This window comes from Camelus ferus, chromosome 30, assembly GCF_009834535.1.
Source record: "Camelus ferus isolate YT-003-E chromosome 30, BCGSAC_Cfer_1.0, whole genome shotgun sequence".
In the NCBI taxonomy this organism is placed as follows: domain Eukaryota; kingdom Metazoa; phylum Chordata; class Mammalia; order Artiodactyla; family Camelidae; genus Camelus; species Camelus ferus.
The window spans coordinates 15181732-15195443 of record NC_045725.1 but is presented as its reverse complement, the minus strand read 5'-3'; the positions used below and the strand labels follow the sequence as shown (position 1 = coordinate 15195443).

The window sequence follows — 13712 nt, the reverse complement described above, 5'->3', positions numbered from 1 at the left end:
CCCATACCTCGCCTTTTGCTGACAAGTTCCCTCTTCCTGCGGCCTTTCACAGAAACACTTCTCCAAAGACTTGTCCACATTCACATCTTCACCTCCACTGACTCCCCGACACGGCCCATGTAGCTTCTGCACTCACTCCCCTGACACCTCGGGGCCCCTGACCTCCTTGTGGCCAAACCCAGGCCACTCCCCGTCATGGTCCCGTTGATTCCCTAGAGGCTGCTCCTCCCTATGTCTTGGGACCGGCTGCTGAGGGTGGGAGGGGACAGCACCTGTGAGGTGTAGGCTGGGCCCACCCCCCCTGGAGGAGAGGTACCCGTGGACGCTTCACACAACACTCAATTCTGTGTCCCCAGGGTCAGACAGTTCTACCCGAACAACAGAGAGACAGCTCCCTGGGGACCGCCAACAGGCCCCCCCAAACTTCTGGTTTCCGTCGCCACTCTGTTTCCCTTCCAGCTTCCTCATCCCAGGAAATGGTGCCAGGAGGCAGGTAAATGAGGATCCTGCATCACTTCCCTTCACTGCATCTCATGTCAGCAGGTACTGTTTGGTTCAAACTCAAAGATCTAAGTGGAATACAAATGGCCTTCCTCCTCCTCACTCCCATGACTGTGTTCTGAGCCACCAGCCTCTCACTGGACGACACCAGCAGCTCCCACATTTGCCCCTTCAATTCTATCCCCTGAGAACCACCAAGGGTGACCCTCTAAAGTGGGTTATAATACCCCACTGACTTTGTACTTCTTAAAAGTTTCTTGATTTTTCTTATTTGTTTCTTCTTCAGGGGAAATTTAGAAGCAAACATTTTTGGAATAAATAATTCAATGGTAAACCGATCCAGTCCAAAGATCCATTCATTCGAATAATATTTTCTGTAGGCCCCCTTTCTGCAGGCAGTGTTCTAGAATATGAATTACTGCAGTTTGAGTTCATAATACTTTCCTGTGGGGGACTATTTCCCGTTACGTAAATTCAATAAATAAAAACCTGCAGATAGTAAACAAAAGCACGGGGGAGTCACGTTTCTCTTTCCCAAAAGATGGATCACTTTACGTGGTACAAGCCTTGCGGCTTTCCCGGCGCCTCCGGGACGCGCGTCATTAGCGCCCGCTCTCAGGCCGGCTGGGGACCCGGCCGGGCGGTGGCTTACCTCCCTGAGGCAGGTGTAGATGGGACAGACGAGCACGCGGAAGGGCTCGCCCGTGCTGCTGCGCATGGTGCCAAACACCTCGCACAGGAAGGTGATGAAGCCCAGCCAGCGCTCCACGTCCTGCTGCTGCAGCTCCTCCCGCACCGTGAAGTCCTTCTGCGGAGACACAAGAGACCACGTCAGCCGCGCGAGGGGTGGGAGGGGCCCGGGCACTGCCCCGCTCTGCCGCGCTGCCCGCTGGCTAAGGGCTGGCCCTGGGCAACTGGTAAACCCCATGTTTTCAACGAGGAGGGGGATGGGTGACCCGTGGCTGGAGCGTGAATGCCGAGGACTCAGCTGTGGTAGAAGGCTGACCTTTGGCCAGAGCACCTCTTCATTGTCTCCGATTTGGGAGGCCACACAGCCTTGCCTCACTGACCCCAATACTGAGGTGGAGGCAATGAAATAAAGGGGAGGATGAACCCTTACCCAGTCATCACTGCCTCCATTCAACTCCTTGTGGCTAAACTATCTCCCTTTGCTAATCTCCAAATCATGCCTCCACGGCCGGGAGGGTAACCAGAACATTGCCCCACACCCGTCCAGCAATGGCCCATCTTGGCCCCCGTACTGGGTTAGAGACACAGCTACAGCCATTGCCTGCAAGGGGCCTGGAGCAGAGAAGGAAAATTAGAGGCATTCGTTCATTCCTTCCTTCCTCTTCCTTAATATTACTGCCCCACTGTGTGCCAGGCACTGCAGTAGGGGCTAGGATAAGACATACTCACTCATAACTGATACAAAACGGAAGGAATTAAAAGCCATGGTGGGGTGGGGTTCCAGGTAAAGGGACTTTGGGGAACTCAGATGTAAGAGTTACTACTTTCAACTAGAAATCAGTGCCTTTGAAGAGATGGAAGGTCCCTACGGATGACCTGGTTAATGTTGATCCCTCGTGTGTAATGAAGGTGCCATCCAGAAACCTAAAAGGGCAGGTGAGGCCTCAGTCTCCTTGGCTGGCAAATTAGGGGCTGGATGAGAAGACTTCCAAGAGAAGTCCCACAAGTTCCAGCTTCTGAGAGCCTGGGTCATAGCTTATGACTATCAGAGCTTCATCAGTTTCAAGTGTGTGTGTGTGTGTGTGTGTGTGTGAAACAGAAGGAGCAGCGGCTACCATCTTTGAGGCAGACACTAACCAAGCACTTTCATTGCAATGTTTCACCTAATCATCACAATCATCCTATGAGGCAGGTCCTGGTATTGCCCCATTTTACAGCTGGTGAGTCTGAGGTTAGAGCAGTTATGCAATTTACCCCTGGCTATGAGGCAATGGCAGAGCTGGGACTTGAACCCTGGTCTGCCTGCTCTGGAGACCAACTCCCCTGCCCCCTCCTTTTTGATGGTGTGTTTAGATTGGAAAAGTAATACCTCAGAGGCCAAGCTCTTACTCCTTTCCAAGTCTGTACTTTCCACCAAGTCACAGGTCTGGACTGTCCCTGGAGGTCCATTCATACCCACAGATCTCATGGGCCTCACACCTGTGCTCAGGCCTCCTGCCTCACCACTCTCTTCCCACTGAAATGTTCACCTGTATACAACTGTGGTCTGCCAGCGCATGGGGTCCTTTCAGCCTGGAGGCTGAGCCAGGGCAGAGTCCTTGGAATAGTCCCTTGGGGTTAGCCAGGGACCCCAAAAGTAGCAGGATCTCCTCCCTAGTACAGAATCTGGATCAGGCAGTTCCCATAGGGACTGCCCTGTGGTTTTCTCATTCTTGTGACCCAATGAATTACCTTCCCTGCTGCCCCAGAATCTGCAAAGGATGCTGTACTGCTGGCCTTGAGGTCATGAAACTTTGGGTGGTTACACTCTCATTAACTTCTGTTTATCCCATGATTTCCTTTTATGGTCAGAGCAGGGGCAGCGTTATTCCCATTTTAGAATGGGGAAAACTGAGGTACAAAGAGTTGAAAAGACTTGACCAGGGTCACCGGCACAAGAACTTGAACAAGAACCTAAGCCCCTCCATTGCTCTCTGCTCTAAGCTAAATGTTCTCAGTCCTGGTTGCACACTGGAGTCATCTGGAGGAACTGAGAAGCTACTAATGCTTGGACTCAGCCCCAAAGAGGCTTGTGTAAATGGTCAGGGTGGAGCCAGTACACTGATACATTTTGAAAGCTTGCCAGGTGATTCCAATGTACAACCGTGGTTGAGAACCACAAGCTGAGGACTATATAAAGTGCCGTCTTGGGAATTAAAATGGTGCCTCTCTGTCAATGCCTGGGATGCCCTTTCTCCATCTCCCCCCAAAATACCTGTGAAGTCAGATATAGAGGAGGAAGATAAGAGTTCACCACAGTCTCTTTACCATTAAAATGCTGTCATCAAGAAGTTCTAGTTGCCCAGAGCAGCTTGGCTTCCTGCCCACAAGATCACAGGCAGGGGTGAGACGGGAGGGAACTTAAGCTTCAGCCCACCCTCTGTCTGCCCCTGGCTGGTAGGCAGAGTCTGTAACTACTGACAAGGCCCCGTGCCTGTGCATTAAGGCAGCTCCCAGGAGCACTGCTCTTACCCCAGTCACTGGAGATTCAGGGGCAGAAGGAGTTGGGGAGGTTCCCTGTGTCCTCGGAGGCACAGCGCTCTCAGTCAAAGCCCTCTGGGGCAGGAAAAGGCTCAGGGCAGTGCAAACCAGGGACTGGAGTTTTTAAAAAAATGATTATATCTGATCAAAGAACTACAGCTTGATTCAGGTTCCTCCTGATAATCAGTGGCGTTGAGAGAGGAATCTGTCTTGGGCGGCAGAGCTCATTAGAAGACTGAGTGCCTGCTAAGTACTGGAAGTTGAACTTGGGATGTGTGCTTACAGCCACCAGCTTTAGATCCAAGGTGGAGACTCTGCTATTACCTTAGCAGACACTGAGCAATTCCAAGGATGATTTGAGTAACTAACCAAGACCAAACCCAGCTTTCTCATTCAAGGGAAAGGGAGGAGAAAAGAAATACGGCGTCTATGGGAAAGTCCTGCACCGCAGGATAAGGGAGCCTTATCTTGAAGACCTAATGGAGATGCATAACTCTGAAAATGTCAACTACAATAAACCAAAGATAAATAAAATAAAAAACCCAAGGACGAACATGTGGGACTGAACGTCTGTTAAGAACAGTAATATGGATTCTGTGATATGATTAAAACTGTAGGCTGAGATGAAGTGTGAGACTGGGACTGGGGTTAGGAGAGAACCAAATGAGATCAGAAATCCAACAACAATATGAAATGTAAATTGGAAGGAGTAAAGGACAGAATGGGTACTGCAGAAAAAGTGAAATAAGACAGACTTGGAAAAGGGCTTGAGAGCTGAAGACAGAGATAAATAGATTTAAAAAAAAAAGAAAGAAGAAAAATGAAAGAGAAGACAGAGAATGAACACCTAACCTATGAATTAGAGTTTACAAAAGGAACATCAGAGTACACGGAACTAAAGGAACAAGAGAGAAAAATTTCAAGTTGAAAACAAAATCCAAAAAAACAAAAAAGAGCTGACTCTTCAGGCAAAAAGGGTTCACAGTGTTCCAGAGCCCCACCATTTATACTTAGCGGGAGAATCTCCTTTTTTAATTTTAAGGAAAAGGAAAATTTCTAAAAACAGCTTTGAAGGGAAAAAAAAAACAAACACTAGGTTTCTTACAAAGGAACAAAAATATGGTTGGCCTTACACTTCTGTAATTGATAATAAAATTCAGAGACACTGAGGCAACATCTTCGTATGTTTGAGGTGGAAAGAACACACCCAACTGAGTGAAAGCAAGGGATAGACATTTTACACAAGCAAATTTTTTTTAAAAATCCCACCCACGTGCTTATCTTTAAATAAAAAGTAAATGGTGCAGCTGACATGGAAAATAGTATGGTGAGTCCTCAAAAAATCAGAAATAGAATTACCAATATGACCCAACAATTCCACTTCTGGGGATGTATACAAAACAACTGAAAGCAGGATCTTGAAGAGGTATTTGCACACCTATGTTCATAGCTGCACTATTCATAATAGCCAAGAGGTGGAAGCAACCCAAGTGCCCATCAACAGATGAATGAACAAAATGTAGTAATACGCAGACAACAGGGTATTATTCCATCTCAGAATACAGTGATGCATGCTACAACATGCATGAGCCTTGAGGACATTTATGTTAAGCGAAATAAGTCAGTCACAAAAAGACAAGTACTGTATGATTCCACTTATATAGGTATCCAGAGTAGTCAGATTCACAGAAACAGAAAGTAGAATGATGATTGCCAGAGGCTAGGGAGAGGGGGCAATGAGGAGCTATTTAATAAGTTAGAATTTCAGTTTTGTAAGATGAAAAGTTTTGGAGACTGCATAGCAATGAGACTATCCTTAACACGACTGAGCTGCACACTTAGAACATGGCTGAGATGATAAACTTTGTCTTTTCTGAAAACTACAATTAGTACAAGCAGTAGAGTGCATGCTTAACATGCACGAGGTCCTGGGTTCAATCCCCAGTACCTCCTGTAAAAATAAATAAACCTAATTACTTCCTCCCACCAAAATAAATAAATAAAAACTACAATTAAAAATAACTTAAAAATTAAAAACTTCATCTTTTTTTCCTAAAAACATACTGTACTGGAGGTCATAAATTTTATTTATTTATTTTTTATTGAAGTATAGTCAGTTACAATGTGTCAATTTCTGGTGTACAGCACAATGTCCCAGCCATGCATATACATACATATATTCCTTTTCATATTATTTTTCATTAAAGGTTATTACAAGATATTGAATATAGTTCCCTGTGCTATACAGAAGAGATTTTGTTTTTTAAAATCTATTTTTATATATAGTGGCTAACATTTGCAAATCTCAGACTCCCAAATTTATCCCTTCCCACCCTCTTTTCGCCCAGTAACCATAAGATTGTTTACTATGTCTGTGAGTCTGTTTCTGAAAAGCTTTCTTGAATGCTTGCTTCAGCCAAAAAGAAATTTCTTACTCAACTCTGAGAAAATCATGGTATAGAAGGACCAGAAATGAAAACTTGAAAGCAGGTAGACTTATGAAGTTAAGTCAAAATAAGTAATTATAATTTTGGTTATAAGGATGAGTCAAAAGCCAGAAATAATCCTTGAAAGAGAAGATACTTGAAAATTAAATGTAATTTGAATAAGAATTTCATAGTAGTAGTAGTAGTAACTTAACAATCCAAGATTAAATTACTAAAGACTGATAAATACTGGTGGGAGAGGGGCAGAAAATTGTAAAGGACACAAAATTTAATACCTTAGACCATAAAGACTCAGATTATTGCCTCTTTCTTAAGTTTGATAGAGAAATAGATGTTACAATATGTTTTAAAAAATATTAAAAGAAAACACTAGTAACCACTAGCAGATTAAAATAAAACAAGATATATAAAATAAATAAATGGGTAAAATGAAAATAAAATTAAAACACAAGTAAACTCAAAATAGTTTTCAAGATAACAATCATTAAGTAAAATAAAGAGGTTAATTTATGTGGATAGAAATACAAGCCAATATAGTTCATATAAAACATTATAATACTGTATAGTATAGACTCAAATACATAAAACAAAAGCTATTAAACATAAGGAAAAGACTAGTATTGGGAAACGAAATCACTAGTATTCTATGGCTGGTTAAATGAACAAAAATTGATTACTCAGATGATTTAGTGTAATGAATAAGATAAAATCAAAACAAGCCTGAATTATAAACTGTGATTCTACTGTAAGTGTTAAAATACAGAAATTGTACAGGTTGCATATTTGTACTAAGAATTAAAAACAATGAAAAACTTAGCCCATTACTTGGATGTTTAAAAGGTATTCTCCTAAAGAAAGATGGAATAAAGATGTGATCAAATATGTAATAATAGATTATTTAGGAAATAAAGAGCTGTAAAAACTTGTGAGATGTGGTCAAAGCTATAATGAGAGGTAAATTTTTGTCTTAACTACTTTGGCTATTAAAAAAGGAAGCAGGGGGAGGGTATAGCTCAAGTGGTAGAGTGCATGCTTAGCATGCACAGGTTCCTAGGTTCAATTCCCAGTACCTCCTCTAAAAATAAATAAATCTAATTACCTCCCTTGGCCAAAAAAAAAAAAAAAAATTAATTAAAAAAAGAAGTAAATGTATCCTCTAAACCTATGCAGCTAATACAGTAGCCACTAGTCCCATGTGACTGTTGAGTCCTTGAAATGTGCCTCTAAACTGAGATGCACTGTCTGTGTAAAACAGACACTAGTTTTCATGGAGTTAGCATGAAAAAAAGAATGTAAAATATCTCACATTTTAAAAATACTGATTACATGTTGAAATTCTGGATATAATGAGTATAATAAAATACAATATTAAATTTAAAAGTACATATGTGGATCGTATTATACTTCTGTTGGACAGTGTTAATCTACATATTCAACTCAAAAAGCTTAGAAAACCAAACCACCAATAACTAAGGGAAGAGATGAAAGGGCAAAATACAGATAAAGCCAGCAATTAACTAATTAGAAAATAGGGAAAGGAAATTATATATAAAATTAAAGAAGAAATAGAAATAAAATTAGAAATATGAACAATATATATAAACAGATATGAAGTAGATAAAAAAAGCACAATAAAAACTATTTACAACTCTATGCTAATGATTTTGGAAAAATGATGAAATAGATGCTCTTTTAGAAAATAAGTATCACCAAACCTTACTAAAAAATAAAAAGCCAGAAAATACTGAAAAACACGAAAAGTCCTGAAAGAATACCTATTATATAAACTTGTGACTCTTATAGGTGAGTCACACTTTCAAAAAGTGAGATACTTGCTCTGCTACGTAAACTGGTCCCAAAAACAGAAAAAGATAAGCTTTTCCAGTTCCCTATTACCAAAACCTCATAATGATGGTAAATCACAAATAAGGAAGTCTATGGGCTACTCCTTCTCATGTGAATAGATGTGAAAGTCCTAAATGAAATACTAACAAATGGATCCCTTATAACCAAGTAGATTTTATCCCAGAGAGGCAAGGATGACTTGGTATCAGTAAATCTATAAATGTAATATATTCCATCAATAGGCCTGATTAAAAACGAGCAGCAGCATCCATGACCTTTGAAGGAAGGAGGGAAAATGATTTGATATGACTATATATATGAGAAATCCAAAAGAACTCTCTAATAAATATTAGAATTAACGAGAGTTTAGTAACTAATTCATCAATGAGAATTTAGATGCAAACTTAATATAGAAAAATCAACAGGTTTTTAATTTAACCAGTGAGATATTTTAATGCACAAAAGCTCATTTAGTAAACAATCGAAATTCTTAAATGACATTATTTAAAAACGTGCAAGGTTTCTATGAAGAAAATTGCAAAACTGAACTGAGAAATTTAAGAGAAAAGTCTTAACCAAGTGAAGAAACATAATATTCCTTAATGGGTAGACAGCATTGAAAAGATGGTAATTCTCCTTGAAATAATTCACAGGTTTAACACCAATTTGTACTCTATTCCAACGGGAACTTTTTGGAGAAAAAGGGGAAATGGAGACTTGAAAAAAGTCATCCTAAAAGTAATTTGAAAGAATAATAGGGAAATAGCTCAAAACAAAACAAAAGAAAATAGGAAAGAATTATATTACGTACACTTATTCTAAAGCTTTAATAATGAAAAGGGTGTGGAACTGACATAAGACAGCACAGCTACATCAGATAGCCTAGAAACAAATTTGGCATCTATAAGGATTTATCACATAGTCCCTGGAGAACCACAGTCAGTAGCAAAGGAAGCATTATTCACTCAAGCAATGGTTCAGAGACAGCTGTCTATGTGTGTGTGGGGAGGGACGAGGGGCAAGGATAATTTAGAGTCTCCTTTCACACTGGGATCTAAAATGAATTCCAGATGGAATAAAGAGGTAAATGTTAAAAAAAAAAAAAAAAGAAAAAAAGAAAAAGGACAAATGGTAAGAACTTGAAGAAAATTGAGTATCAAATTTCTAGATGAAGAAGGGCTTTCTCCATTAAAACAAGAGGAATGTATCAAAATATTATAAACACATTTTGAAGGCGATTGACAAACTAGGAAAAAATTTGCAATAAATGGGACAAAGGGTAATGGTCTTAATATATAAATAGCTTGTTCAAATTGGTATTAAAAGTACTAAATCCCTCGGGGACAATTGGAAAGGGCATTAAAACATAATTCATATGTCAAAACATAAATTGCTGATAAATATGTAAAAATTAATTAAATCTCAGTAGCAATCAAACAAGTGAAAATATAATTTTTTTTTCACCTACTATGCTAGCAAAGCTTAAAAACCAGTAGTAGTCAATGCTGGTGAAGATGCAGTGAGACATACTCTCACTCTATGGGCAGTGTAAACTGATATCACTTTCCTGGAAAATCTTAAGCCTTAAAGTGATCTTATTGTTTGATCCAGTAATTGCACTTCTGGACGATTATCATAAGGAAATAATTAAAAATAACAGGAAAAATAAGGTTAATACACACAAAACTTCAACAACCTACGCATCTAACAATAGAGGAATGATTAAGAAAATGATGATTCATACACTCGTTAAAATTATGTTGATGAGAAGTTTGTAACAGCTTGGGAAAATGGCTCTGTGATGCTAAGTAAAAAAAAGGAAAAGCAAAATTACATATATTGTATAATCTCATCCATGAAAAAAAAATTTTTAAAGGAAGAAAGATGAGAAATAGCCCAAGTGTTAAGAGTGGTTTGTTTCTCCATAGTGGAATTATGGATGACCTTTATTTTCAACTTTTTTTTTTTTATTATTTTCTGAATTTCCCTACATTTCTGTGAACATTTTGTTTTATAATCAGAAAAACAGTTACTTAAAAAGAAATTGGCAGATTGTGACATTTTTCCTTGATTTTTTTCCTTTTTTTTGATTGGGACATCAGAACTCTTGGAGTGACCTGCCAGCTAGTGGCGATTCTCACTAGAAGGGTGGAGAAGTGGGTTGTGACCCTGCCCAGCCCAGAGGCCACCAAAAGCCAGCCTATGTGTCTCTTCTGGGTACATATGTTGTAGGTTGCCAGCTTCTCCTCCGGAACAAGGATCTCTTTTCTGCCAACCCAAACCAGCCATCCCCTGGGTCACCAGCTCCGCCTTCAGTCTCAGCCTTTTGCATCCAGAACCAGCAAGGGGCCTCAGATTGGTGGCAGCCATTTCAAAGTCTGGTATTTGGCTCCAGGTTCTCATCTGACTGGCAGGCTCCCTCCCAGCAACCCCTAGTGCCTTTCCCCAAACTTTAAGGCTACCATTTAAGCCCTGTTTCCTGCCTAAAACTATTTATTGACGTACTGCTATTTCCTGCACTGGCCACATCAATAAGCCCTGAAAGCCATTCAGTGTCTCAGGTTTCTCAAGGCATTCTGGGAAATTCTTCCCCACTCTGGATAACCACATGAACTCTGGCATGATAGAGTCCTGCGGTCAAGCCAAAAGCAGCTGCCTACAGGCAAAGGGGGAAAACACCCCCCGTCCAGAGCGGGTGGCCAGCAGCCGCAGCAGGGAGACGGTGCCCTGAGAGAAGGGAGGCATTAGGGCACAAGGACCTCCGTGTTTTCCGAAGCTTCCTGAAGGAGATGGCAGCCCCGCCGATCCCTGAAAACTCACCATCACTTCCTTCTCCTCCTTCTGAAACAAATGACCAAGGGAAATTTGTCCATCCACTTTCTACACCCCTGGTGACTCTCGTTTGTTTCTGTGCAGAGAGGTGGCGGCGGCTGCCATGTCCCCAGTGTGGAGGAGAAAGTGCCCTTTTATTTCCTGCTGGCAAGAAGTTTCTTTTTCCTTGAGAAGTCACGATGAGATGTGGGAGGGGTGGGTACTGGGAGCTGGTGACAGCCCACCCTCAAGGAGTTGAGCCCAGTCCTTCCCCCGGCCATTGGTTGGAGGGCTTAAAGAGAATATTTCCCAAAATGCTTTATATTGGAATGAGGAAAGTCATTTTCAAATAGAAGGCTCTTTTTTTTTTTTTAAATTCAGCTCAAACTTTCACTTCCCCTGTTGGCTCCTCAGGGACGCTTCCCCTGACTGCCCGTCTAGGACAGCAGCCCCCAGGGCTCACCGTCTGGAAGCCTGCTGTATTTTCCTCCCAGCCCTTATCACCTCTGTCAGGTCCTGTATTTGTTGAGGATCTGACCTTTCGCTAGAAAGAAAGTTTCTCTAGGTCTGGAATCCTGCTGTCTTATCCATCGCCTTGTCCCCTAGGATGGTACCTGGTTCGAGCAGGTGGTTGTGAACACGTGGGTAAAGATGCCATGATAAACAACCAGACATCTCTTCTTTAAGAGGGCAACATGTTCAGAGGGAACAGGCCGCTGCCATTCTTTCCTTAATCTAAGACTTGAGAGGACAGGTCAGTATGTTTGCTGAATCCGCATTTTCTCTCATTTGTGGTTGTTATTTCCCTCCCCGACGCAGTCTTCCCACCCGCTCTGTGCCAGCCTGGTCCCCCTGCTCCAGGGCCGTCTCGTGGCTTCTGTTTCACTTTTGTGGGTAATATTTTTGTCATAGGGTGTCATAGGTTCCTTTGTTTATTTGGGATCTTTTTCCCTTTGCAGGGTTGCATCGAGCAAGCCCATGCCGTTCTGCAGAGTCGCCCTTCGTGATATGGTCATCTGTGGTTTTCATCCGGCTCCTCCCCGACCTCAGGCCTCCCCTTCAGTCAGCCGGTCCCCTCAGACACTGCTTGCCAGGCAATCGAAGCCCACCTGCACACTCTCCTCCTCAGTTCCCCCCTCCCTCCTCTGTCCCTGTCTCTCAGCCCAGGGCCTGCTGGCCCGCCCCCAGCTGGTAGAAACAGGCCCTGGGTCGTTCCTGGGAAGTCCTGCCCAACCTGGTCATTATCATCTGGGGGAACCTCAGGGCACGAGCTTCCACCTCACAGAAGACAATATGGCCCTTTGGTGGCACCTAGTCACACAGGCAGTGGCAGGGGCATTCCCAAGCCAGGGGCCAGCCTGGACGGGGAGCTGGAAACACTACAGCAGATCAAAGTCCCCGCAGCCAGACAGAGAACCCTGAATGTGCCATCTCCTGTCCTTGCCCAGGATCTTGGGCCCCCATGAGACGCCTCTGTATCCTTACGAAAAGGGATTCAGGGATGTAAAGCCACCTCAATTTGGTTTCTGTGACATAGGACCAAAAAGAACTGGTCAGCACAACAACAGGCCCCTCCTCTGTGGTGGAACAGTGGCTCCCTGGGGCCCGGCATGGGGATGGAATGGGGCCGAGTGGGAAAGGAGGGTGGGCTGAGGCCGGGTGGCATCCTTCCTGCAGAGCCCAGCATGAGAGGAGGAGAGGGGAGGCAGGGCTGTCTGGCCGGCACCTGTGTGTTGGGCAGTCCTCCTTGGGCGGCAGCTCACGCCCTGCCTCTCACACACCCACTTGGGGCAGCAGGATGGAAGGATCACTCAGGTCCTGGCATCACTCTGACTGGGTCAGACAGACCTCCCTGGCTTCAAGGAGTGACATGTGCAATGGATCTGGGGCACAGTAGGTGTTTAAGAAGTGGCTGTGAGACCTCCTGGTCATTGTGCCCTGAGTCATTCTGTCCACCAAAGCCGGCCCCAGACCTGGCCGCCCCTTCCTTCTGGCAGGCTGTGTGTGCAGCTCCAGCCAAGGGGTGTGCCGCCGGGCTGCATTCATAGCTGGCCATGACGGCCACATCACGGCCACAGCTGCCAGTCTTGGCTGGGTCCTGCTGGGCCCTGAGGCCTGGCCCTGGGATTCAGCTGTATCTTGACTCTGGAACAGTGGGGATCTGACCTGCAGGTCACTCTGGCTCAGGCAACAGTCTGGTGGGCCTCTATCTTGTCAGGAGGGAGAAGGCACTCTACAGGCCATTGTGAGCACAGGGCTGTAGCCTCCGCCCTGGGACTGGTTGCTTACTTTGAGTTCTGATGGCCGCTGGGCCCTGCCTTTGGCATGTCCTTTCTCTTCCTACCCCAGGCTGGACCTTTCCCCAGGTGGCCTTGCCGTCTCCAGGCCATGGCCCAGAGACTCCCAACCACATAATGCCAAAGCCCTGGTCGGTTTACTGCTTCCCCTGCTCTGCCCCCAGACACTGTCAGTGTTCTTAGTTGCAAGTGACAGAAACCCCCTTAAACTAGCTTAAGCACACGGGGCCTGAAGTGGTTTAGACAGCTGGGGTGATTCTCAAGAACATGGCTGTCTACAGGGCTCAGACAATGCCAGAGCTGGCCCTCCCTGCTTGTGCTTCTGCCTGCTTCAGTTTCGTGCATGTTGACCACTTTCTCCCCTGCCAGGGTCTCCTCTGTGATGGCAAAGATGGCAGTCTTTATCATGATGGCGTGTGAGCCAAAAGAAGACAGACCCCCTCTCTCCTGTGTCCAACCTGCAAATCTCAGGGAAGGATTCTGATTGGCCCTGCTTGTCAGATGACCATCCCGCAGACCAACCACTGTGGACGCGGAGATGGGGGCTACTTGATTTGCCAGACCCAAGTCATGCGGCCAGTTCCGTGGCTGGGCAAGGTGG

The 13712-nt window shown here is 44.0% G+C and overlaps 1 protein-coding gene across 9 annotated transcripts in view; it reads right to left on the bottom strand.

The window, feature by feature from the left end:
• Nucleotides 1-13712, bottom strand: part of CTIF (cap binding complex dependent translation initiation factor) — a 286942-nt gene that overhangs the window by 40405 nt on the left and 232825 nt on the right. For all 9 annotated transcript variants that reach the window (XM_032470569.1, XM_032470568.1, XM_032470576.1 and 6 more), the window contains one exon: nucleotides 1154-1309. In XM_032470569.1, coding sequence (XP_032326460.1) covers nucleotides 1154-1309 — 156 coding nt within the window. The remainder of the gene's footprint in view (nucleotides 1-1153; nucleotides 1310-13712) is intronic.